The 26676-nt window shown below is 48.6% G+C and overlaps 2 protein-coding genes across 4 annotated transcripts in view; one reads left to right on the top strand and one right to left on the bottom strand.

The window, feature by feature from the left end:
• The window catches only part of LOC135919941 (uncharacterized), a 78010-nt gene extending 68226 nt beyond the window's left edge, over nucleotides 1-9784 (top strand). Inside the window, exon 2 of the mRNA XM_065453960.2 lies at nucleotides 8064-9784. Coding sequence (XP_065310032.2) covers nucleotides 8410-9390 — 981 coding nt within the window. The 5' untranslated portion in view covers nucleotides 8064-8409 and the 3' untranslated portion in view covers nucleotides 9391-9784. The remainder of the gene's footprint in view (nucleotides 1-8063) is intronic.
• Nucleotides 1-26676, bottom strand: part of LOC135919942 (CD9 antigen-like) — an 82869-nt gene that overhangs the window by 53655 nt on the left and 2538 nt on the right. Inside the window, exon 1 of one of the 3 annotated variants that reach the window (XM_065453964.2) lies at nucleotides 7048-7181. The exons of 1 other annotated variant lie outside the window; for it this stretch is intronic. The gene's annotated coding sequence lies outside the window, so the exon portion shown is untranslated. Of the gene's footprint in view, nucleotides 1-7047; nucleotides 7182-26676 lie in introns of those variants that run through there. One more of the 3 variants, XM_065453962.2, reaches the window with a different exon arrangement.

Here is a 26676-nt window from a genome sequence, read left to right as displayed (position 1 = left end):
TGAAGCGGCAACGGCACATGCAGATTGAAGTGCAAGATTAGCAAGTTCTTCGCGGACTATTGCCTGCATAAATGGTGGTATAGGCAAGTTGTTCGCCTCACTGGGAAGGCAAACAAAGGGTTGCAGGAGCCATTCCTTGAAGTTCTCGCCGCACTACCGCGTCAAGTCATTGGCGGCGTTGCAATGCGGCGAATCTTGGCCTACTCCCAGCGTTGACACTCTTTTATGATGCCCTGTACTGCTTCACAATTTTCGCACTCGAGCAGGTAGAAAGTATCGTCATTGATGGCGTTCAGTACATGCCCAACCTTGTCTGACTCAGTCATATCGCTGTCGGCCTTACGGCACGGAGCCAGCACGCCCTGGATGTAAGAGACGTATGGTTCTGTCGACATCTGGGCGCGGGCAGCTACTTCTTCCTTAGCGGTGCTCTTCCGCCCGGCGGGACGGCCGAACAAGTCCCTCAGCTTCTGTTTGCAGGTATCCCGGTTGTTATCTTCCTCGTGGTTTTCATACCACACCTTCACTGTGCCTTGTAGGTAGAAGACCAAGTCAGCCAACAGAATCGTCGGATTCCGTTTGTGGTGGGCACTTATAGACCTTTTCATCGGGCGAGGAGGATAGGGCGCGCGGCGAGCCTTTTCTCTTCTCTGGCTTGGGCGATCCGGCGCTGCGCTGCTTGAGAGTATTGCTGTCGCGTCCTGCGGAACGATTTCAAGATGTTTTAGATCATACTTTGTGAAATTTACGCCATGCCCGTTCATATAAGGTCGTCAGGGAAGCCTTTCGGTGCATGGGCAACTACAGTAGGCGGAAATATATCTTGGGGTGCGCAAAAATGTGACGGGCGTTATCAGCCGCGGTGTGTGTATGTGTTGTGAACTATCTTGTTTATATCGGTTTTAATTCGAAAAGAAAACCGATGTCACTGTATTACCAGTATTAAATGGTAAATCAGCTCACTGTCTGATCGCTTGGCGTAGGGAGTAATACATAAAACATACGACCGCATGCTGGGGCACGGCCAACCTAAGGCAACCACGAAACAACTACGCGGCAGGCACTATAAAATGTTTGTGATGCACCGGCATTATTCTCGCACATTTCAAGTCTAGTAGGCTTGGAATTACTGTATGTCTACGCTAGCATTCCTGCATGAGGCCGATGGCGCTGCTCAACACAACGATCACTGCGTTTGGTGAACCAGCACGAACATATATAAGCTGTTCGCTTCGGCATTGCCTTTTTGGTCTGTATACAGCCATAATATATGAGAGGATCGCATAAAAAGAATGCGATGGCTATTTTTGAGGACAAAATTTCCGTAATACGTGTGAGTGCGTCGTAGAGAACCGAACGAACACAACCAAAAAAAAGAACAATTATCCTCTTTCTCGAAAAAGCAAGAGAAAACGGGCTAACGCCGCAATACGACCTCGCATAGTCACGCCGCACAACGTTTATAGATATATAACCGCTGATGCCGTACGCTTGGCCCATGCGGTATATAGAGCAAAGATATCTAATCCAGCACCTACCACTGCTAAGGACGCTCGCGCAGTTCGTAAACAGTCCCTTTGCTGGACAAGCTTAATTCAGAGTGTAAGGTGTGCTGCCATTACTTGCCAAAACTATTTTATTCAGGGGCGGAAACCTCATCCATCGAACTAAGTAGTCACGCAATGTAACCTGCAGCGAACAGTTTGAACGCTTCTCGAAGTATAACATCACGACTCCTATCATAAACGGTACACACGCTGTTACGATGTAGTGGTTTAAGGCGTCGTGGCCGTAGTTTCTGCTGGCGTTGAGGTAGACGGAACACGCAGCGCGATGTGTGCGCGCATACTTGAGCCTAAAATCAACCTCTGGAGATCAATTGTGTGTTTCTGAATGTTCCATTCACTGATGTTACCTTATTGCAGTATTACTTCTATTTCTAAGCTGCGGTTTAGGAGCCATGAAACATACGCGACGATCGTCTAAACATACGCGACAATATGTCTATAAAGGCCACATACAACGGTCTGCTTTCTGCTTTTGATATTTCAATACACTGAGTAAGAACAAACAAGTTATCATCCAAACGCCTACCTATTCTGAAGCCACTCCTAAGTTCTCCCAAAATGCCATTATTCTCTGCTCATGCTTGCAGCTGTCATTTGATTGCCTGCATTGCTAACCTGTATATTACCAATGTGATGGTCAACTGTATATGCGAGTGAATTCTATATTTGTCCCTCTTATCTTTATAAATTAAATTCATTCTACTTTGTCGCCAACTGTTTGGTATTCGTCTACCCTTTAAAGTTTTTTCCACTGCTTTCACCAGAGCTGCCTTACTTTTTGGTCCTAGTTCGTTAACCAGCTTAACTGGAACCTCGTCTAGCCCCATGGCTGTGTGCTTAGGAATTTTCTCTTCCGCTTTCTTCCAGTTGAAATTTGTCAGCACCAGCTCCTTTTCCACCTGGGCCTCTTTCATGCTCTTTTTTCCTTCAGATGCATCCTCGGCATTGCCTTGGATGGTTCGGCTGTTATTTTTCAGATGTAATTTTTGCCGCTTCTCCTTTCAGTCTGTTTTCATCTTCGTCTAGGATATGTTGTTGTATTGTTGTTGACTTCCTGCCTAATAATTTTATTTGGTTCCAAAATATTCTAGGTGGGCATTCTTTTTCTCACGTATTTCTGACAACCAACGTTCACTTCCACCTTATAATTTTGCTTGCACCAGTATTTGAACTATAGACCTTTTCTCCCGGTATATTTCCGATTTACTGGCTACTTCATCCTACGGCAACTGCGCCTTCTTTGCCTGCCTGTGCTCTTTGGATGCTTTCTGTCGTTCTGCGATCGCGTCTCGTATCTCCCTGTTCCACCAGCTTTTTGGTTTCTGTTTTCCTTTCCAACGAGCATGTTGTGTCTCTTTCCGTATTTCTGTCGTTATTACACTTAGAAGTTCACTACATTTCCACTATTGACCATTTGCCAAGTTCTTCCTCGACTCTAGTGACTATATTTGTTATTTGTTCAGCGTTCAAATTTGGACTGGTCATTTTGCACTCCTTGCTCTCCTTCCCAACTACATATCCCATTTTCAAGATGATGCACGCCGGTCTACTGCAGCGCTATCTGTCGCTGGCAAGAGGAAAAATAATAGTGCAAGACAGGGATAGGCAGTTATGGTTGTCGCGGAATTCACGCCTATACGTTTGGAGCTCGACCATTGCTTGCTCTGGTTTCTCCTGTCGCGTTCGCGCGTCCTTTATGTGCACAGCAAGCACTGGGTTTGCAAATGTACCTTGTGTGTGTGCGTGCGTGCGTGCATGTGCGTGTGTGTGTGTGTGTGTGTGTGTGTGTGTGTGTGTGTGTGTGTGTGTGTGTGTGTGTGTGTGTGTGTGTGTGTGTGTGTGTGTGTGTGTGTGTGTGTGTGTGTGTGTGTGTGTGTGTGTGTGTGTTTGCTCCGAGCTGCTTCAGATCGGGCACATTGAGAACATTGGCTGTGTTCTTGCCCTTCGGCGCCCAGCAACAACACCTAGCTGGGAAGTTAACACACAGATTTCCAGCACGTCAGAACGGTCGTATATGCGTCCATTCCTTTCGTCTACATCTGCAGTTATTCTTTCTTGCTAATTTTCGTTTGTATTCCCGAGAATTGTATTGCGACCACGGAGGTAGCAGAGCCGCCAATTGCTTACAAGCGCGAAATGTTCAAACCATGTATGGCTGATCGAAGCATTGCGTAATCAAGGAGTACAGACCACTTACGTAAGTATACCCTGAAAAATATAAACAGAGATTCCGCAGCCACCTTAATCCTACACAAGAAAAGTAGTAAGGTACATATAAAGAAAGGGGTCAGACAAGGAGACACAATCTCTCCAATGCTATTCACTGCGTGCTTGGAAGAAGTATTGGAGCTATTAAACTGGAAAGGTTTAGGAGTAAGGATCGATGGCGCATCCCTAAGTAACCTTCGCTTTGCCGATTACATTGTTCTATTCAGCAACACTGCGGACGAGTTACAACAAATGATTGAGGACCTTAAGAGGGAGAGTGTAAGAGTGGGGCTGAAGATTAATAAGCAGAAGACAAAGATAATGATTAATAACTGGGCAAGGGAACAAGAGCTCAAGACAGCAAGTCAGCCTCTAGTATCTGAGAAGGAGTACGTTATCCTAGGTCATCTAATCACGGGGAACCCTGACCATGAGAAGGAAATTCACAGAAGAATGAAAATGGGTTGGATCGCATACGGTAGACATCGTGAGCTCCTGACTGGGAGCTTACCACTATCATTGATAAGGAAAGTATACAATCAGTGCATTTTACCGGTGCTGACTTATGGGGCAGAGACTGGGAGACTGACCAAGAAACTTGATAACAAGTTAAGGACCGCACAAAGAGCGACGGAACGAAGAATGCTAGGTATAACTTTAAGAGACAGAAACAAAGTGGTTTAGATCAGAAAGCAAACGGGTATAGACGATATTATAATAGGCTTCAATATAAAAAATGGTGTTGAGCAGGTAATGTAATGCGCAGATTAGATAACCGTTGGACCATTAGGGTTACAGAATGGATATCAAGAGAAGGGAAGCGCAGTAGAGGACGGCAGAAGAGTAGGTGGTGTGACGAAATTAGGAAATTTGCGGGTGCTAGTTGGAATCGGTTGGCGCAGGACAGGGGTAATTGGAGATCGCAGGGATATGGCTTCGACCTGCAGTGCACGTAAATAGGCTGATGATGATGATGATGGTGATGATGATGATGAACGGTCAATGAAAATCTCAATGACGCTGTCTTCTGTTGAATGTATTTCGCGGGATCAGCTGTCACCGGTCGTCTACTGTGAGTAACTGTACCGAAATTATAGCCGCAACAGAGAACACTTATAAAAAGCAGCAGTTCTGCGAAATATACGAGTACATTAGCAATGCGAAGATACATTGGAATATACAAATGCGAAGATAGAGCTTGACAAAGGGCAAAAAAGACTGCATGAGACACAAAAGCTCGCAACAAGATATTTAAATATGCGTATAGGTCTCCAATAAATCTACGTATCTAAGAAAAAGTCACTGTATGCAATGCGTCATACAAGGCTAATAAACATGTTGCGCAATCACAGATTCCTAGATCACAAAATCCTAAGCCCCCTCCCCCTTGCCTCGATTGTCTCTGATGCATCGCGTGCGACGGAAGGCGGCACGCCTTCCTCGCCGCTTTTCGCCCTTGTGCACAGACTGAGCCACTATCGTTGGCTCACCCATGCATCCCCCCCCCCCCCCGCCCGCCCGCTCCGCTACGCTTTCACTCGCACATACAGCATGCGGCGCTCGGTTTAGATGCTTTCGGCCTTCGACCTTATAGAGGACATCACGGTGACGGCGATGGCAGGAATGCGCCCGGAGCGTCTATATAATTGCTACAACAATAACAAAGAGTATCCGGCGACTGAAGCGCCCCGTGGCCCATTACTTTCCGCAAGAGAACGAGTAACAAAATCGAACTTTTACCATGCTACTATTCGCTGCGCCGAAACAACGTCTTCTTTTTTGCTTCTTTTGTGGGGCGCGGGCATCGAAATGAAATAAAAAAACGCAAAAGAAATCACGTTGGCCACAATCGAATGCCTACTTTGGGCACCTAGCATGATGGTTTACATTATGCTTTTTAGCGCAAAAACTCGAAAGGAAGAAAACATAGAGAAGCAAAAGGAAAGGAAAGACGAAAACTACACTTACAACTCTTTATTCCGGATACAGAGCATCCTATAGATACACAAACATACACATGCGCAAACGCATAAAACACGCAAAGAACGCCAGTCAGCCGAAGGCATTGTTATTACTTTTTATGTGCTTAGCAATCTTAATTCCGAATCATAAAGTGTAACTTAGGTTTGACTCCCGCAAGCTAGACCAGTGGTTTGGATATGGTAGGCCTCTAATAGTTCACATGGGGCTTTGTTCTTGCTTACGCCTAGGATTCTGACATTAAAGAACATGGTTCACAGTCGGGACAAGACCTGCAATGCACAGACAAGTGCGCAGTCGTATCCTTCTTTAAAATATTTGCGTGCTCTCTCATTCGGTCGTTGATGCAGCGCCCAGTTTGCCCGATCTAGCACTTGCCACAGCTGAGAGGGAAAAGATAAACTACTCCAGTGGAGAAGTGCACGTGACGCTTAACTTGCTGTACTGTACACCCGTTCGTACCGCCACCCGTGATTCGGGGGCAGATACGGGCCAGCTTTCCGTCGCACAAAAGCGCAAAAGAAAACACGCGATTAATTAGCATAGCGCGTTGTAGATTCGTCTTTCCGATAACTTTCAGTGTTTATTTTTCTGCAGTCTTTTAGTATTTGACAGCTCCGATACTTTGCTGAAATTCGACGTCTGGCGGTTTTTCCTAGTGGTGGAATGCCTCTGGACGCTGACACACCTTCCACGGTATCGCGATTCACGCACAGAAGACGCTGGATGCATAGGAGCTGAATTACGAAGCTCGGCCATCGATGCGAGGACCGTAATCAGGACGGCGAAGGACGAAGGGACTCGAACATTTTATTCCAAACTGTCACTTCGCTTTGGCGACTGCTACGCTTGGAAGGCTCCGGCGACCCGTTCGCTTATGCGCCAGTGCTCGGCCAGCTGTTCGAAAGCGGGCGACAGAACGCGAAGACGGTCACAAAGCAAGGAAGCAAGCGGCCACGTACGGCTCCCGTGCGGTGCCGTTATACTTGCGCGCAATTGGGACACTCGTCATTGGAAACTACTCGAACCTGCGAAACGCTGCATTTAAGAACAAAGTTCTTACGTTCACACAATACCGACGTCTTATTTGATTATTATGTCACCTGAGTGTACAGCATAGCGCATGTTCAGCAGAAAAGCTGGTAGAGGCACGCGACACCACGAGGCACGACTGCTCCTGAGCTGCGCAACAAACTGGCCCAGCGCCGCGCGTGTGTTGCGCGAGACCCTCGCTGGTGAAGCACGCAGAGCGCACGAGTGTGGCCATCGCTGCGACGGCAAAATGGCTCACCTGCGGCGGCGGACGGTGCTCCCTCCTCGCGGCGCGCGTGGCCCAACAACGGCCACACAGCGGAGGGCGGGCCGCTGCAGCGGCTCGAGTCACGTGGTTCACGGGAGAGTGCGCATGCCCCGTGGAGGACCGGATTTCGATCTTTCAGGGATCAACTCTCTCCTCATCGCATCCTCCTCCTGGGAGGGGGAACCTGTTTGACCCGGTTTCGGAGTGAACCAGCGTAACGGGACCTAGCGGAGACGCCGTGGCTGCTGGGCGCAGGCGTCGTTCCGTTTGCGCGCAGGGAATCATCGTACGCTAAAGACTAGCGCGACCATTACGCGCGGGTTTTTGTCAGAACATTCGTGGTACAATACCCCTTCCGGAGGCTTCGGGAAGGAAGGCCGTTCTACTATGGATCACGTCCGTGCAATCAATCAGGCAATTGAGTAACCTCTGGAGTGCAACTAACCTCTCTGTATGGCTTTCATAGATTACAAAAATTGATTTTATTTAATGGAGATACGAGCAGTCTTGGAGCCATTAGTAGTCAAGGGTTACGGGAAGCACGCGTGAATATCTTGGCCAATAAGCAGACTACGAAACCCGCTCAAACAGAAATGGCGGATTAATGGGACAAGCGTACCATATGGTTGGCCACCGATAGGAACCATGTTAACAAACTTCGTTTAAACGCGACGCTTCCTTTTCTCAACTCCGGTTAACATAAGTAGAACCGAAAGCTGGCCTACCTCATCGGTCGTCATACTTCATATGAAACGGGAGTAGGTTGATAAGCATGTCAATTGGTGATGCCACATAGTCACGACAATCCAACCTGTAAGATTGTTGGGCAATCGTGGCATTAGCGGTTGCTTCGCAGCTTTCGCGGTGTCTATATTATGCGTTCCTTGGCCTATGGCGACAGTCAAAAAGCGAGAGCACATGATCCAATGTTTTGTGCGAAAGAAGATGTGCAATTCCAAGTAAAGTCCAATATGTATTTTTGTTTTTTTTTTGTTTTTTCACTGCAGTCATATTGCGGGCGGAGGCACAGGAAAGGACACAGATCACCAGGCTGTCCGCCACACCTGCGGGCAGGTGGATCCTACGAGAAATCGGCGTCGCGCCTCGGGAGATCGAGTGTAACAACTACGTGCTAACATCCGACCAGAGGAAAAATATAATGGTAGCCCCTCTGACCAGGAATGTGAACCCAGAGCACAACATCGACAGAAGACTTGCTCAAGCCAAAGCACTCCTCCGACAGGCAGCCGCCTCCGGAAAGCATGCTGCTTTACGGACGCAGCCTGATATCCTGGCAGACGAGCCTATGTAGGAGTGGTGGTTAACAAAGATTGCACGGTCATCAACGCGTGCATGGTCCGCACTGATAGCCCTGAGGTGGCCCAGCAGGCGGCCATCACCCTTGCACTCCTAGAAGACGAGAAAAGCTTGGTATACTGCGACTCCAAGAGGGCAATTCTGTTTTTCGGAACAGGCAGCATATCCCCGACCGTCGGCATAACACTTGGTACTCATCACCTCACCCCAAACTACATCAATTGGTTCCCGGTACAGATGGGACAATTGGAGGGGCTGCTGGCAGTTACAACGCGGGTTGTGCTCGAAACCTGCGCTTCCATCAAGACGTCTTTTCCGGAGGTGGTAGAAGGGGCCGCGATAGCGCTAGCACTCGCGCAGCCCAAGGTGGGAAGAATAGTCACCGACTCGCAAAAGGCGTATAACAACTACAGAAACGGGTGGGTGTCCCTTGCGGCTGTAGATATTCTCAAAAGTAAACGTGACGTACCTGAAAGGAAAGTTGAGTTTATATGGACACCGGCTCACTCTGGGCTGGAGGGCAACGAACTTGCCCACCAGTTCGCCCGAGAGATGGAACACCGGGTTGAGGAAGGTGAGCCACAGCCCATACTTAGTTACAGAGACATTACGAACTATTATAAGACGGAGAGGCGCCGTTACCCCGATCCTCACAAATCGCTTAGCAGAGAACAGCAAGCGATCTACAGGCAAATACAGGCAGGATCCTTCCCGCACCCTTACCTTCAAAACAAGATGTACCCGGAAAGGTACGAGGAGGATTGTAACTTCTGCAAAACTCAGTTAGGCACGCTCCAACACGTCATTGGAGTATGCGATTTCATCAAGGCGATCCTCCCACCTCTTAACTACCCCGCTACCATACCCCTACCCTCATCCACCCTTACCGAGCGATGGGAGACCTTGCTAACCAGCACCGCCCTGGAAGACCAGCTCGTCCTGATCTCCAGGGGCCAGGCGGCTAGGGAAGCATATGGGTCCCGTGAAGAGGGAACCACTTCCATCGACGGCGTCTAAGAAGATGTCGAGCTCGGCTCCATAAAGTTGTTTCTCTCTCTCTCTGCTCCCTAACCTCAACGAGACGGCATACGAGGCCGCACGAGACCTAACTCACCGTGTGAGCCCGGACTCCCTCTCGGCAGGATGGGCGAGCGGGGCGACCCCCTCGTCACTTACAACGATCTTACCCAGCATTATAAGTTAGTCAAGAGAACCATGCCACTACCGCACAAAGCACTCAATAAAGCACAAGAAGTCAAGTACACGCGGCTTCAGACGGCCACCTACCCGTGCCTGGCCTTCTCGCACAATATCTTTCCGGATGCGCACCCTCGCAATGCATGTCCCTACTATAAAGATATAGCTAGCCTTGCTCACATGCTCTGGGGTTGCCCCGTGGCGCGGGAAGCCAGGGCCACCAAGGAAGAGCGGGACCGAGCTCTACGCAGTTCGGACCTTGAAGCACAGCTCTGGGCTGTCCATCGGGGCCGCCACGCGGCGGAGGGGCATGGCCTCTCTGTCCCGACGTTGGAGCGGTCCGCCACGCACTAATCTCGCGCACCAACGGACCTCAAGAAAGTTATCCATCCATCCATCCATCCAGCCAGCCAGCCAGCCAGCCAGCCAGCCAGTCAGCCATCCAAGCAACAAATGGACGTGTTCCACTTTAGGCCACGAACAATGATGCCCCTCATTCGTTAGAAAGTGGCAGGCGCGTTGCAGAGGCCGAATAGCATGACGGTGAATTCATATAGCCAATGAGGTGTTATAAAGGCTGTCTTTTGGCCAAGGGTGTCTGTCATCGGCACTAGCCAGTAGCCGGAGCGCAAATCCAACGAGGACAAGAATTCCGCTCCCTGTAGACTGTCCAAAGCATTATCGACGCGCGGCAGAGCACAGACATCGCTGAAAGGCGGCGATAGTCGACGCATAACCTTATAAAGCAGACTTTTTAGAGTGCAGCTGTTAGCGCCCGTTCGTGCGTCGGCGGCGTCGGTGTAACCGAGTGAAGGAATGCAGAGCGAACGCGGAGCGCAGCGGAGGGAATTAACAAAAAATTACGGCAGAGCTCACCTCACGATGACTGTTGTCGGCAATGCATTCGATAAATGTAGCAACATACATTTTCCTATATGACGTCGATTTAACACGTGTAGTGGTAATTATCATCATCATCATCATCAGCCTGGTTCCGGTACGCTCGAAGTCATGAGGCATTGCGTATACAGGGTGGCCCAGTTTCTCTAGAACAATCTACTCACCATCCTTCAACAAATCTGCTGTTACCTGATCCTCCCCAGCTGCCTTCCCCCTTTGCATAGCTCCCAAGGCTTTCTTTACTTCTTCCGGCGTTACTTGTGGGATTTCAAATTCCTCTCGACTATTATCTCTTCCATTATCGTCGTGGGTGCCACTGGTACTGTATAAATCTCTATAGAACTCCTCAGCCACTTGAACTATCTCATCCATATTAGTAATGATATTGCCGGCTTTGTCTCTTAACGCATGCATCTGATTCTTGCCAATTCCTAGTTTCTTCTTCACTGCTTTTAGGCTTCCTCCGTTGCTGAGAGCATGTTCAATTCTATCCATATTATACTTCCTTATGTCAGCTGTCTTACGCTTGTTGACTAACTTCGAAAGTTCTGCCACTTCTATTCTAGCTGTAGGGTTAGAGGCTTTCATACATTGGCGTTTCTTGATCAGATCTTTCGTCTCCTGCGATAGCTTACTGGTATCCTGTCTAACGGAGTTACCACCGACTTCTATTGCACACTCCTTAATGATGCCCACAAGATTGTCGTTAATTGCTTCAACACTAAAGTCCTCTTCCTGAGTTAAAGCCGAATACCTGTTCTGTCGCTTGATCTGGAATTCCTCTATTTTCCCTCTTGCGGCTATAATTATCATACTATCTGCCAAATGTTCCGATATTGTCGCACTTTGCTTAGGTACTCGCGCAGCTACAAGGGTAAACTTAACGGCAATGCCAACGGTATGAGTCGTTGCCCCTAGAGTAGCGAAAGCCTCATGCTCACTCTGGTTTCCATGTCATTTTTACGTTGTTATTTTTCTCATACGTTTTTTTTTTATTTTCGCGGCGTTGCAGTTGATTTTTAGCGATTTTGGTAACCAAGTCCTAACGATTTCACGAAATGGCTCTTTTTAGTGTTCGGGGGAGGACGCGCGACAGGGATGGGAAAGCAGTAGCGGGTTTTCTTTCTTTCTTTTTTTTTTGTAAAGCCTGGTGTGTCTTTGGGGTAGGTGGCCTTGTGCTCGCTTGCTTTGAGGTCGTGGGTCCGGCACTGTTCTGGAGTGATTGCTTGCACAAACAGGAGATGAAAAGTTGCGAGACTGGTTTGCAGGTACAGTTTCACCGGACCGGACCAAGGAGAAAAGGCATACAAGAGCACCTCGAGGACTGATGAACGACTCCAGAGAATCTACTAGCTATGAAACAAGGGTTCGTCACCCAGGAGTGAAATACTGCAGCTGAAACGCCGATCCCTCGCCCAGTGGCTGCTGGCCTCTACGCGTCGGATCTTCCTCCCCCGCCGGAGGTGCTGTTACGGCTGGCGTGTAACACCGTGCAATAAGGATGATCTAAAGACCATGCCTAATCGAAACGGTGGATGGATCCCTACTTTGCTATGGGTGTTTCGAGTGGTTGCCGGTCTGGCGGGCGCCCTGCAGTGAGTACGGGCCCCGTTGTGTGTGTGCGTGAAAGGAGGGAGGGCCGCCTTCCGCAAACTGTGCGACTCAAGGGGAGACCCCTTTCCGCAAACCAAACTGGACCCACGGGTTGCCGCCAGCAGAGGCACGTGCAACGTCGGCTAGGAGAGAGGGAGCAGCCGCCCATCACCGACCACACCAGTACATGTCATGTGACGTTGACGTGAGCAAAATGCCGCCTACGGTTATAGCGGGCCAATTTAAGTGGCCCTGCAATGTATTTTGATTATTATTCTTTTCTTTTATATCCTTCACCAACCAGGGAATAAACAGTGCAAGCTTCGCGCTAGAAGTCTCTCGCCCCTGCCTCGTCGCCGTGGTCTACCGGACGCCTGCAGCCTGCCGACAACGCCACGCCACCCAATAGTAACGCCGGTCGAGGTTCGATTAACAGGCGCCGCAACAGCCTGTTAGCTGCTCTTATGTGCGGGTCGGTTCACCCGATGGCCAGAGGCGTTTCCCATTGCAGACACTATTGGAGGCGAGCTCCACCACTGAGAAAGCTGGCGCCACCGTCGGCATGACGTGGAATGAGGGATCACGTAGACACAGCGGCCGCGTCGGCTGCTTCGGAAGCGCCGAAGCGAGCCGGAAGCGAAAGTTTGAAGCCCCACTTGCGCCGCGGTTCTGATTAAGGGCTTTACCGCATTGGGTATCTGCTTGACAACATTTGAAAGTACTATAATAGCTAGTGGCTGAATTTGGAGGCGTGCAGCATGGTAGGCTACTGCTCGGTGCCGCAGTTCCGGAAGTGCGCAACGGAGTCCGGTGTCAGCCTTATTGACACATAGCCGCATGGCAAGGAGCTGCGTGAAGCTTGCCTGGCGAAACTTAGAACCGGCAAACAGCCATCGGCTACAACTCGGGTATGCAGCAAGCACAGACGTGAGGAAGGTTTCTGCTATGGTGCCGGGACTGCGCGATGTTCGGTGAGTAGCAGAAAGCATGCACGGAGACGCTCGCTATGTCGTGACGGTTTGGTCTACGAACTTGTTGATGCTAGATACTGGCAAGTTCACCGGAACGGAAAGGGAGTGGTAAGACGCACATTAAAAAAAGGCATGGCATATGGTCATGTTTGTGTTACGAATTAATGCACTGGATTACGAAAAAGAAGCAGAGAGAAATCGCACGCTGAGAAGACCGATAAACATACAGTGCGACGCAACTTGAGAAATAATATTGAAATGTCCAAGAATTTAGAAGACAAAAAAGGGCTGAATCATCGCGACGGCACAGCACAGTCGCCGTAGGCGTCGAAGTCTGTGTAACGGAATTATTTTTGAACAGTTCTGATAGCGTACACGCAACAATGGTTGCTCGAGTACTGTCAAATGCTCATATGCTGCGGCCTAAAGCTCACTACACGGGGCGGAAACGCGCTCACAGCGAAAGCCAAACATTGCGCGCGGAAATGCATGCGCAGTGGGTGGCTGCGCAGTCGGTTACTGCGAACCCCTGCGATCACTGCATTAGGACTTCATTCTGTTATACCCCACTTGGTTATACAGACAGCCCACTATGATAACATATTTCACATCGTTTACTCTCAGCGTGTGCCTACCTTTCACGCAAGATCGGGAAACTCCATCGCGGCGACCGCGCGCAGTGGCGTTCACTGTACGTATTCAGTAGAGAGCTAGCGTCTGTTAAAGATTCCGTGCTTTCAGTTTGCCCAAGATTATTATGTCGGCAGTCAAGAACTTCCCTCGGTCTTAGAGTACCTACATAAATGTCCAGGAGGGCTGCCGCGTGGTGTTTTTATTGAGCGCCGTAAGCGAAACCCATGAAGAGCGCGCCGCGTGATCCCTCGTAATACGCAAGGGAGGCGCTTCCGACAGATGGCGACTCCGTAACTCCTCGCCCGCAGAGACATTTGCTACGGCTTTCATGGGCAGCTGGGTGTCGCGTTTCGCATGCCCTTCTGTCGTCACCACCGACCGAGGCCGCCAGTTTAAATTGACCCTATACACCACACTTGCCAACATCCTGGGACGTTCGACACATCCATACGACGGCCTTCCATCCTTCCTCGAATGGCATGGTGGAACGACTTCACCGACAGCTGAAGGCTGCCTCACCACTTATCAGTCAAGTGAACACTGGCTCGTCCACCCTCCTTTCGTTACTTCTAGGCATCCTATCAGCACAGAATGTTGACCTAGGTTGCTCATCGGCTGAACTCGTCTACGGCGTTCCCACGCGCCTTCCTGGAGAATTCCTCGTGCCGTTGTCGCCACCTATAATGCTTCCACCTACATTCGGGAGCTGCATACCACGTTTCGTGACCTTACTCGTGTAATTCCTGCTGACCGGCACCACCGGTCTGTATTTGTCAGCCAGGATACGGATTCCTGCAGCCACGTCTTCGTTCGGCGGGACCACGTGCGCCCACCTTTCACCCCGGCCTACGATGGACCATTCCACGTTCTCCATCATGCGCCTAAGATATTTATTCTGGACATTAATGGTCGCGACGACGTCGTGGCTGCTGACCGACTTAAACCTGCCTTGTCGCCGCTCTAGCGCCCGCGGTCTGGGCGGTCGAATCTAAGCATGTTCACTGGGCGGCTCCTCTGGCTTCCGCGTCGCGGAGGGGAGCCCTGCAGTGGCCCTTGCCTCGGGCCCGGGCCGCAGGCCACAACTCCCTCCGCGTGCAGCATCCGCCAAGGAGGAGGAAGTTAGATCCCGGCCGCGCAGCGTGTGCCGCACGATATAAAAATTTTAAAAAATAACAGTTGAAAACCCGATGCTGCCGGAGCTGTGTCTTCCTCGCATCACCTCCGACATCATCTTTGAAGTCATAGAAGTGCAGAGAGAAATTTGCTACGCAGAAGTACTCAGAAAAAGAATGGATGAAAACAAATGGGCAGCTAAAGTGCACAAATATTTGTACCTCAAAAGCGTGGACACGGAATGGAGGAAGATGACAAGAGAGTTGACAACCAAGTACAGGGTAATTGAAAGTGTAAATAGACAACCAGGATTAAAAAAAAAGAAAATGAGAGAAACAACGGTTAATTGGATGGAAAGGACGGGAACAAAAATGGACCACAGAGATTTACAGAAACGGCATAAAATGAATCAGGAGGGCAAATCTATAAGATAACACAAAAAGCAGAGCCATAAGGAACGAGCTGAGGAGAAAAACATGTCGCACGACGAGGCATGAGCGTGCTGCAACAAAAGCCTGGAAACGACTCAACCTAAACTGCCGTCCCGACACCTCAGAAGTCACACGCCTGCAAAGCTTTAAAGTGCACTTTGTTTACTTGCAATAAAATGACTGATACGTACGACTGCTCAAAGGAAGCGCAGCTTCGCTGGAAATTGGGCTCTTATTGTGCAGGGTCGCTCAAGTGTGTTATTTCTCAGCTGTGTCACAGTGCAGCACGGCACTGAGCCCGCTCCAGCCTGCTGTTGCTCGGCAGCATCTCGTCGCGTTGAGAAGCCTCGAGCGTTGCCGCGTTCCGCTCGTTTCCATCGCCCCGGGTCACGTATAACAAGTGCGCGGGTGTCCTCGCGGTGACCGGGGCACCGCATTGCAGAGCGAAAAGCACGCGCGTTAGCGCACCCAGGGGGCTTCCTTTCTTGCTCGAATGGCGAGCACGTCGTGACGCACATGCCGCCCTGATAGCCCGGTCGCTCCTGTCGGAACGGCGACAATTGCGGCTCTGAAGAAAGCTTAAAATGGGTGTTCTGAAGAAAGCGTAAATGCTTTATCGTTCCCGCTGTTCGCCAGAACAGCGGGAACGATAACGAACCAACGATTCCTCCTTGCGGTACTCATAGGTACAGACCTTCCTGCCGCGCCGATACTTTTGGAGTAATCTTCAATAAAGAACAAAACATATGCATGTCCAGTTCGCGGACATTGGGAATATGTGTGAAGCGAAGCATTCGTGAAGTAGTTAAACGCTATCAAACTGCTCATCATCTGCCGCAACGTGTGCTTGCCTGTGAAATCAGCAACATGCGCACCGCTCGACCCACGTGATATGAACGACCGCGGAATAGCGCGCTGTTTCCGGGACCGGCCCACATTTAGTATCACGCCATCTCCTGGATCAACCCAGTCATACGTCGGCTGTAATAGGCTATGCTAGTGCACCGTCCATAAGGTCGGGCATCCTTAAGGCGCGACGTCGAAACGTCAGATACTAAGCTATCATGTGTCATACGCCCGCGATGCAGCATTTGGCCGTAGTTGCATATGCATTAAACCGCGCCGTACGCGTGATTATGTGGTAATACATATGTCCACAGAATCATTCCACGCTGCATCTGCGGCGTTTACTTTTTTACATATCGCGCGAGTAGGGGCGCTATAACGTAAGACCATTCCAAATTTTTCTATTCCAATTCTGCAATCAGCTCTTCGCGATTGGTCAAAAACTTTTTTGACTTCACCTGCCTGTCACGCGACGTCACGAAAACCGCGTTGGCTCGCCATCTGATGTGACGTGTACACACTGATTAGGCATAACTTGACCAAACAAAACAAAATAGTTATTTATGATTCGACGCCTTTTTGCCATCCGCCCTTGGCTATTGGTAAAACGTTTTCGGGCTGCACCCACTTCACCTGCCTCTCACGCGACGTCACAAAACGACAAAAACTTACCGCGTCAAAGTGACGCCTAGGCGTTAAAGATGCACTATTATGCCGAACAAAACTGAATTTTCTTCTGAATAGCTGCAGGCTGCCCCGTTCCGAAAGGAATAAAAGATTGCTGCCGCCGATCGCTCCCGCACTGGCTACTCGCCCCTGCCGGATAGCATGGGTTTATTTGCGTGTAATAAAACCTTTTGCATGGCCTTGTAACGTTTTCGAGAATTTTCCGCACGTTACGACCTCGTTCTGTGAACTATTTTTTGCTGAGGATCAGTTTTAGCGTCATTCTTAAGCTTCCGTTGCGTGCCGCCGCGATTGTGGACGAGCCACCGCAAGCTAAGTAAGAGAAAGCGGACCAATCGCAGACGCCGGCACCACCTTCTTCATCCGTTTGTCGATATTCAGTGCAGTGGCTAGGCCCCATCGAATCCCTCTCCACTTGAGCATGCTCCTCGCCTCTTGTGAGCCAATTAGATAAGACAAGCCGCACAGTGCAGGCAATGTTATTCGTTTTTGAAGCAAACAAAAGTGACCTCCTATGAAAGAGGGGAACATTTGACTGGTTTGTTAAGACAACCCTGCGGGTGACTCCCCGATGCTTGCGTCGGCGGTTACGCAAATTTTACGTCAGGAGGTTGGACTAAAAACATATTGGAATAGTTTTACGTTATACGGCCCTAGCATGTATACAGCAAACCACAAAATTGCTGCCACGTCCGTATCGGCCGTAAAGGCCGTATCGTCTCGTCAGGGAGACATCTCGTTGTATTTACGGCTTGCAGCACGTATGCATAACGTGAAAAAACACGCGAAAGCAAGTAATATCAGCACGGGAAGCCAACGTGAGAGAAAAAAAAAACGCTTCGTTTACGACGTAGCGTTTCAGGAAACGCTTGGAAATCACGGAGCCGACTCTGAACTATACGAGTATTTATCTACCATATTCGTGATGTCGTTGCTCATCGTAGCACCATTAAAGCATTCTGGCACGGGATTGCGCAATGCATGGCTATCCACAAGTACAGTTGTTTAGATTTGTTGAATGGCAGACGAGATATTCTATAACAGACAGGAGAACATCAGCTGTGCATAGTATATTCCAGTGGCGTGGCGTTGCTGTTTGATCCTGCACGCAGGGGGCCGATGGAGCAAAGAACGCATCGGGTGCATGGCGAAAAAATACAGGTGGTCAAAATTAATCCGGAATCCTTCACTATGGCATGCCTCATGATAATATTGTCACATAGTAGTGATGCAAGCAATTTAATCCAAGCATCACTCAATTTAATCCAAACGCAACCCAAAATAATCCAAATGCCAGTGAATTTAATCCAGGCACAACGGAATACAAGAACATTTGAGTTTCAAGACTTCTGAAAATTTGCTAACATATTATGAGTTAACACTTTGAAAATGAGAGAGCGAGGTGATTGATCAGTAGCTTTCCTGCCACGTAATTAACGACAAATTTTGGAGGTTTTTATTTTCTACTTCGTTATGAGAGCGACACAGCAGATGACAATTCTCGAAATTATTTGAGAGGAAACGTCAGAGAGAGGAGCTAATGATACACATGCGATTTGGTCATAGCTATTAAACGAAACAATAAAGAGTGATTCGATTATAATCACTAGGCCCTCGCTTAGAGGCTTCGGTCGCAAGCGAATACGATTCACTATTCTACTGCGATATCCGCAGCCTCCAATCAAATACCTTGCCATCGGTAACACTAAGACACTCATGAGTAACAGTTAATTGCATAATACACCTGACTGATATGGTCGAGTCACTAGTGAGCACAAGTGAAATACAATGCGCAATTCGGGGTTCTCGGTGTTATGCGCAACATAACGTCATATATATCCAATGAAATGCGATAAATCGAGTGACTCACTATGCCTACTATAAACTCGTATGCTTAAGTCACTGGTGAATATTTTTCACCTATTTTAATATCGCTGAGGCAGCTTTCAGTCGCAAGTCCCGTCAGTAGTATCAATAACGCTGTAGCAAGATGAGCACTGTTGTGTTACCACTGCCAACTGATACCGCCGAGTTTTTAGCGATCACTAGGGATGCACTCAGTGCGATGTTCTCCAATTTTCATTCAGAATAGCGTCATAGATATCAAATGAAATGTCATTCAGACGGCGATTAAATAACTATAATTTAAAACTATAGGAGATGCTAAGATTGATTCATTATAGTGATGAAGAATTGCTTTTTGTAGTGTGATGGTCGCAGCCATCATTCATGCACGCCGCCAATGGTATAAATGAAAGTGTCAATAAATGAGAGTTTTAATCAGTCAACACTGCTAATTGACATCACAGAGCTATTAATGATCGCTAGAGATAAGCACTGTTCGGTGTTCCTGTACTTTTATGCTGCATAGCGTCATGCATCTCAAATGAAAACTCTTTTAAACAACGATGCAATTATGATCATTTACGATCAGTGAGCATTTATTCTGCTACCGCTATTACCTGATAGTGAAGGGTGATTTTTGATCACTAATGACGAGCTCATTTGTTTTTTTTCGTACTTCTTACAGCGTAAAAAGTCACATATGTTTGAAATTAAAATTGAGCCATATGTTCAATTCAAGTTTAATGACTTGAAGGTGCTAAGCATTTGTCAGTAGTGATCAAGAGTCCCTTTGGTATGGCAGCGGCAGCCATCAATCGTGCACGTAGTCATTGATATCTATCAAAATAATATTGAATTAGCATTTTTTTGCTACCATTGCTACATGATAGTAAAGAGTGATTAGTGATCACTAGTGATAATCTCAGTTCAGCGTTCCCTTACAATTACAGATTATAGTGTCATGGATGTCAAATGATAATTCGAAGGATGATTCAATTTTTATAACCCCTGGGGATGCTAAAAATTAGTGAGTAGTAATCACGAATCACTTCGACAGTAGTAGCCATCATTCGTTCATTTTGCCATATGTGAATATTAATCCTCTGAGACTGTAAATGTGGGCGAAATACTGGTGGTCAATGGTGACTGTGTTCACTTCATTTTTCTTGACTACTTACTAATCACAGCTTCATGGACATAAAATGAAAGGCCGCTTAAAAGGCGATTCAATTATGACGACTAGGAACTGACATGTTTGATCGAATTGACGCAAAGAAGCCTATATGAGGTTTAGTGGTTAACTTTCTGAATTTTTAAGCCTTTCTTTATCTATAACGTTTAAACAGGCGCCACTTGACTTGAATAAATAAATGGAAACAAAAATGTTAACGGTAGCAGGAGCAACGCTTCATCAATTGGCTTGCATATATATAGTAGACTAATGTGCAAAAGAGCTTATTCGAAATTTAGCAGAAAAGGTTAGTATGTTTAAGTGCCTTTAAACTCGTATAATGCAATTGATTGCGTTGCAAAAGCGACGCCTGTGAATCGTTCATGCAAATGCTGACCTTAAGAGCTATGCGTAGATCTGTGGGAGGAAAGCTTTTTTATTATAGACCAAAAGCACTTTGTTGGAAGACTGTCAACTTTCCTTTGAGTACATCACTGAGCAGTTTTCACATATCGCGGCACTCAAAGGCAGCTTGCACAAAAGTGTAGTTTTGCCTGTCGTAGGCAGCGCACTCTACTCGCAGGATGTGCTGCATTGACTCTCTCGCGGCGTCAACCAACAGTGCCCGGCGATGCTGTTTCTTGGAGATACCCGGTGGAGTCGTGAAAAGAAGGTGTCGCCATTCGGCAAGAAAAGCCTTCACACCAGCCTTGAACTTCGAAAAAACTTTTTTTTCGACTGGACTTAATAATGGGTGGTAGGGTGGAAGCCGCTCCACTGAGTGCTTATTGGTGGCCAAGACAAGCTCCTCAGCACGCCAGTGCGCTGGCGCGTTGTCAAACAGGAACACAGCTTCACTGCCAGGTTCCTGATGATGAAGCTTTTTGAACAGATCATCTAGAAATTCGTTGAATGCAGCCGAGAGGATCTTGTCCACTAAAGTCTAATGCAGACGGCCATTTGCAGACATGCAAGCCAAAATATTTATATTCGCGGCCTTTCTGGTGGTTGCAATACGAATAGCTGGGGCGCCTCGTTTCGCTCTGGCAAAACTTCTTGCGCACCACACCTTGAAATTCGTTTCGTCAATGTAGCGCCGCGTGACTGGGGTGCCCTCGTTTTGAAGCCATTGAGTGAACTTGCGGCGCTCTTCCTTGACATCAGGACGGTTACGGTCAACCGGCCTCTGAGTAACTAAAGTGTATAACCATGGCCATCGAGGAGCCGATCGATGGTCGATTTGCTGATTTCGGTACCGGGAAACTTCTCTGTCAAAGACATCCTGATTTGCATAAGCGTCAAAGATGGATTCTTTTCTAGAATTTCACGCAGGGTCTTGACCAACAACTTCATTGACCAACAACAAATTGAAGGCCAACATTCATATCTTGCCCAACAACTTCACAAAAATCGTCGTAGGTACTACGGCCCGCAGTATTTTGGCTGTGGGCAGCCCTGAACGAAAACGAAAATGAAATTGTGTCTGAGTGACGCTGATCTCCCCACCATATTAGAAAAACGGAATACGCCACCTGCCTCCCTGCTGCGCGGGCGCCAATGTTATGACAATTACGAGTTCTCCTCATTCTGATCAATAAAGCCTTGTTTTTATTTGCTGCTATACGGACAAACGTGATTATCCGAGCTGCGGTGCCACCAAAAGATTGGGAACAGAATAGAGCACGCTTCGCGTTGATTCTTGGCGTCACCATAAAAAAAAAAAAGACCGCGATGAAGCCCGTGTCAGCGAAACCTGTTGGTCTGCACTCGCAATGGAGAGGGTTGAGGGATCAACCTCACTGGTCCACTATTTCATATTTCTTTCGCTCCTGCCATACTGGGCGCCGCCCATAGTGCCAAAGTACTGTAGGTTGTAGCACTCAAAACGATTTCGTTCAAGAAGCTTTTGTGGAGTTAATAATATGACTTTGAGTCCTCAATTATGGAATTGAAGTGCTTCCTCTATAAGTACTAATTGAGGGATTATTAAGGATATGGTGATTACTTATCTGCCTTATTTTTCACGCTACCGAATTCTTAGTAATCACAAAGACACATAACTTCATAGAATATCACGAAATATCCTTAAAAAATTCAAGTTTTTTTTTTGTAAAATTCTGCGAAGCTGACACAGACACTGTACTTGTGACATGAAGTCACACAACAACAGTTTTCTTAAACTTTCGAGGGTAAGAAGGAAAGCGTTAAACATAACGGCAGGTTTCGCAGCAGCTTCTCGGAGCGAGCGGGAGAGGGGAAGTAAAAGCGAGCTGAACATCGCGGCGCCCGCGACGATATACAGCCTGTCGAGTCATACGCCGTCAAACTCTTCGGCCGCACCGAGCCTGAAGACGATCCAGAGAATCCCATTCACGACTTTTGACGGCCGCACTTATGCAACAACGCCCTCATAGAACGCTTCGGCGTAAACGCGAGAGACGGGCGCGCTCGTTGAACGCCCTCTTGCTGCTGTCTTTGTTCGTCTTCGCTGCGCGTTCTGAACGGAAGAGGGACCCAAGAGCCTCAACGCCTTACAACGCCTCACTGTATGTTTAGCGACTCCTGCTCCCAGCATGAACACACGGCATGAGCGCACCCCACATGGAACGTTCCGCTAAGGCGAATAGTTTAGCGACCATTTTGCGAACTAAAATTTTCAGCCCACACATTTGTGCAAGTATCTCGTGAGGTGTTGATAGAGCTGCAGCCTACAATTATTCGGCGCAACGCATCGGGTACATGAGCTCGGGCTACTGGATACCGGAGCATTCTTTGCCATTTGCGCCCAGTCAAGCCGGCAGAAAGAGGGCCGTCTTCAGGCGTATGACACCCGCCCCCCCTCTGGCCCCTTGCACCCGGGGCCCACGGCCCCCCGGCCCCCCCTGTTGCTACGCCACTGCACATCTTCAGTGGCTTTCTTGATGACCGATGTCGGAATTCTACGGCAGACAACCATTATCCTTGCTTCGAACTAATGTGACGTCCATCTCGATCATGTAAGCGCGATCTTTCACATAATCCCAAAGAAAGAAGTCGAGTGGAGGGATGTCAGGCTACCTAGCCGGCTAATTTACAGGCCCATGCCTTCCAATCTACTGCGCATGAAAAGTCGCGTCCAGCTAGTTTCGCGCTCAGCTGCTGCTGTGTGCAGGTGCCCCATTTTGTTGATACCACAGAAGTGGAAGACGTGACAGCGGGACTTCGCTGAGAAATTATTCCACCACTCCTTCGAGGGTTTCGTACACGCAACGCTCTCACTGTGTGATCGAAGATGGGACCGATTATAGCACCGGCATAAATTCTGAACCCCACATAGAGCCACCACTGGTACTGGTGCCGGTTGCGCTTTACGCAGTGTGGATTGGAGCCACTACAATAGTGTGCATTATGAAAATTTACCTAGGTGTTTCTGCGAAAATTGGCTTCATATGTGCACATGACGCTGCTCAAAAAGTCCGGTGACCCATCGGCTTTCGTGAGGACCCAATTCGAGAAATCTAGACGATTATGCTGGGCCCTATCTTCCAAGCATTAGTGCTCGTCAAGGTGGTACATGTGAAAGGCCGAGTTATTTAGAACCCTCCAAACTGATTACTTGGATATTTGTACCTGTGCGGCCACGTCCCGCACGCTAGCATGAGGGTTTGAGGCCATAAATGCTACAACATCCGTGCGTAGGCTAGGACTTAAAGGTGGAGTCCTCCGCCACTGTTTCTGGAAGCTGCCGGTTTGTCTCAGCTTTTCATAATTTCTGATGATAGTCGATACGTTTGGTCTACCGCCATAATTTCATGACTGATACATATATTTGCGGACTTCCTCTTGTTGCCATTGTTTCAAATCGAAGGACTGCATCACACGCTATACGCGGATGATATTACGATCTGGACGACAACGGGCAGCGACGGAGTGATCGAGCAACGTTTACAACAGGCCATCCAATGCGTAGAAAACTACCTCGTGGGCACGGGACTCGCCTGCTCGGCCGAAAAATCTGAACTGCTGCTGTATAGACCAGTCAGAAAGGGGCGCCCACCTAAATGCTACACCCCCCTGGAAAAGCAAAAGATCCAATTAACGGCATCAAATGGCCTACCCATCCCGATAGTAGAGAAAATCCGGGTACTAGGAATGATGATAGAGCATAAGGGTGGCAATGGCGAAGCACTTCGCAAGATAACGGCAAAGGCCACCAGCACGATGCAGCTCATTCGACGCATCACCAACAAACACGCGGGCATGCGCGAAGGCAGCGTCATCCGACTCATACAAGCCTTCGTCATTTCCCAGATAAGGTACACGGCAGCGTTTCACAACTGGACGGTTGCGGAAAAAAACAAGCTCAACGCGCTCATACGCAAGGCGTACAAATGTGCGTTGGGACTTGCGCCTGGAGTTAGCACCACCAAGCTCTTAGAACTAGGCCTACACAATACGCTCGAAGAACTCGTGGAGGCGCAACAAGTGTCCCAACTTGAACGCCTATCCAAGACCCGCCCGGGCAGACACGTGCTTGAAAATCTCGGCATCACATACCACTCGCAACACGGCGTCAAAGTAGACATTCCAAGACCCATACGCGAGCAACTATACGTACCCCCATTGCCTCGCAACATGCACCCCTAACACCACACGGGGAGGCGTAAAGCCAGGGCACAACAAATGAACAAAAGTTACTCTAACGACAAGGAGGCGGTCTTCACCGACGCAGCCCGCTATCGAAACAGGAAGAGTTTCGTGGCAGCAGTTACTAGCCACCGAGGCAACCACCTCACGAGCGTCACCGTGAACACGGCACATGCCGAAGCGGCAGAGGAAGCGGCCATAATAGCACTGGCCCTCACACAAACCAAAGCTACATACGTGATCTGTGACTCGCAAACGGCAATTCGCAATTTTGCAAATGGACGCATCTCGCAAGAGGCGTATCAGATACTCCAGCGACATCCCATACACCAGGGAGAGGCCGACGTTGATAACCGAAGGCATTTGCTGTGGATCCCGGCACACACTGGAATGAGCACCCCCAACGAAGCGGCTCACGGCGTTGCTCGAGGCCTGACTCACCGAGCAGCATCGGAGGAAGAGCCCCCGCGGGGTACTGCAAACGTCTGGGCATGGGAGGATCGTATGAACACTTTTCACGACATCACGGCACACTACCAATTACAAAGACGCATATACCCATTCCCTCACGCTATGTTAGACAGGACGCAAGCAGTACACTTCAGACAATTACAAACAGACTCTTACAGAAACCCCGGACTCATGCACGCCATGTATCCAGACATGTACACTACAAACAGATGCACATCGTGTGGCGAGGTTGCCACACTAAATCACATGCTATGGGAGTGTCGGGACCTAACAAACAAGTCGGGCAGTGCCGACCCCTCCGTCTCTTCCACCGCCAGCCTCCAGTCACGCTGGATGACCGCACTGCTCAGCTCTGACCTGACAGCACAACTCTGGGCCATCCAGCGAGCCGAGGAAGCCGCTTCGAGACAAGGTCTCGGAACCGCGTCCGCGGCGGGTGCCCAGACCCACTAAAAGACGCCGGACTCAAATCTTGCTGATTTGAAATAAAAGTTTACGCTCTCTTGTTGCCATTTGCAGGTCCGAAGGCAAGGATCATGTTTACCTTCTGCTCATTAGAGAAAGACATGGCGACTGGGACGAAAGAAAACACACCTTTGAACCTTTGAACTGATGTTGTCAATTCGATTTTGTGGTGATAGGTTTTATGACAAAAAAAAAGACATCCGTGCACTTTATCTACGCTAAGACAACAGCTATCACAGTTTCTTTCCAACTAACACCAAACACGACGTGTTATTCAGTCGGGGCGCGGCAGATAAGGAACTAGCTCGATTACGTTTTTTTTATTCATTTATTTCCTCAATTTCATTCTATCCAACTCGGAGGGAGCCTGTTTGAGGGCGCTGCTTTATGATCTGGGTGAAATTGCAATCACGTGGTATTCTCCATATTTCGCGGGGTTTATTTTTTTTCCACACTTTAAGGGCTGTTCAATTCCACCGAAAATATATCGTGTCAAGCGGCGTTTATGCCCGCTTGCGTGCGGGAGACTCCGAAACCACGATGTTGAACCATTGAGATATACTATGCCGTGCCACCTGCCGCGATCACCAAACCCGTATAGCGCGGATAGTTCAAGCATGTTTTCAGGCATTTGAGATATACTAAATGGTCTTAAACTGACTCTACAAAGAAATCGACCCCATCATCGGTGCCAGCGAGCCACTGGAATGTTGTGGCTGCTTCTTGAAAAGTGCGCCACTGTACCCGTCATTTCTTTTTTTCTTTTCTCGCTGTGCGCGGGATGACGCAGAGAAACGAATAGTCACAAATTGTAGTAGTCACATGTACTACTATTTAAAAACGTGTTTAAGCTTGAGATGAAAAAAAAATACATTCTTTAGATAAAGATTTCATTCAATGGAAGCCGAGAAACATTTCGTTTTGTAGTATAATGTCTGCAAGCAGACGACAAACGAGGTAAGCGAATTTCCTGGGAGTTGACTGCTTACCGAATGATTGCTCTCTCCGCCCCGTTCTCAGAGATTTTGCATACTGCCACTTTGTGACGTTGCAGCAACCGAACAAAATGCGTATCGAACAAAGATCCCCGATCGCGCCTAAGTTGTGCAACTGAGGCGGCAGATTTCCTTTTACATGAAGTCATCCTCCATCACGGCGCACCTCGGCAGCTCCTCACTGATCGCGGCCACACCTTCTTGTCCCGAGTTGTTGAAGACGTACTTCGCTCCTGTTCTGCCGAGCACAAGGTTTCCACCACCCGCAGACAAACGGACTGAGGGCTCCATCGACAGAAGCGCTGTACATGTACGTTTCGACGACCACAGTGATTGGGACGTTACCCTTAGTGACCTAT

The sequence above is a fragment of the Dermacentor albipictus genome, chromosome 3 (genome assembly GCF_038994185.2).
Source record: "Dermacentor albipictus isolate Rhodes 1998 colony chromosome 3, USDA_Dalb.pri_finalv2, whole genome shotgun sequence".
Taxonomy (NCBI): domain Eukaryota; kingdom Metazoa; phylum Arthropoda; class Arachnida; order Ixodida; family Ixodidae; genus Dermacentor; species Dermacentor albipictus.
This window is presented reverse-complemented; position numbering and strand designations above follow the sequence as displayed.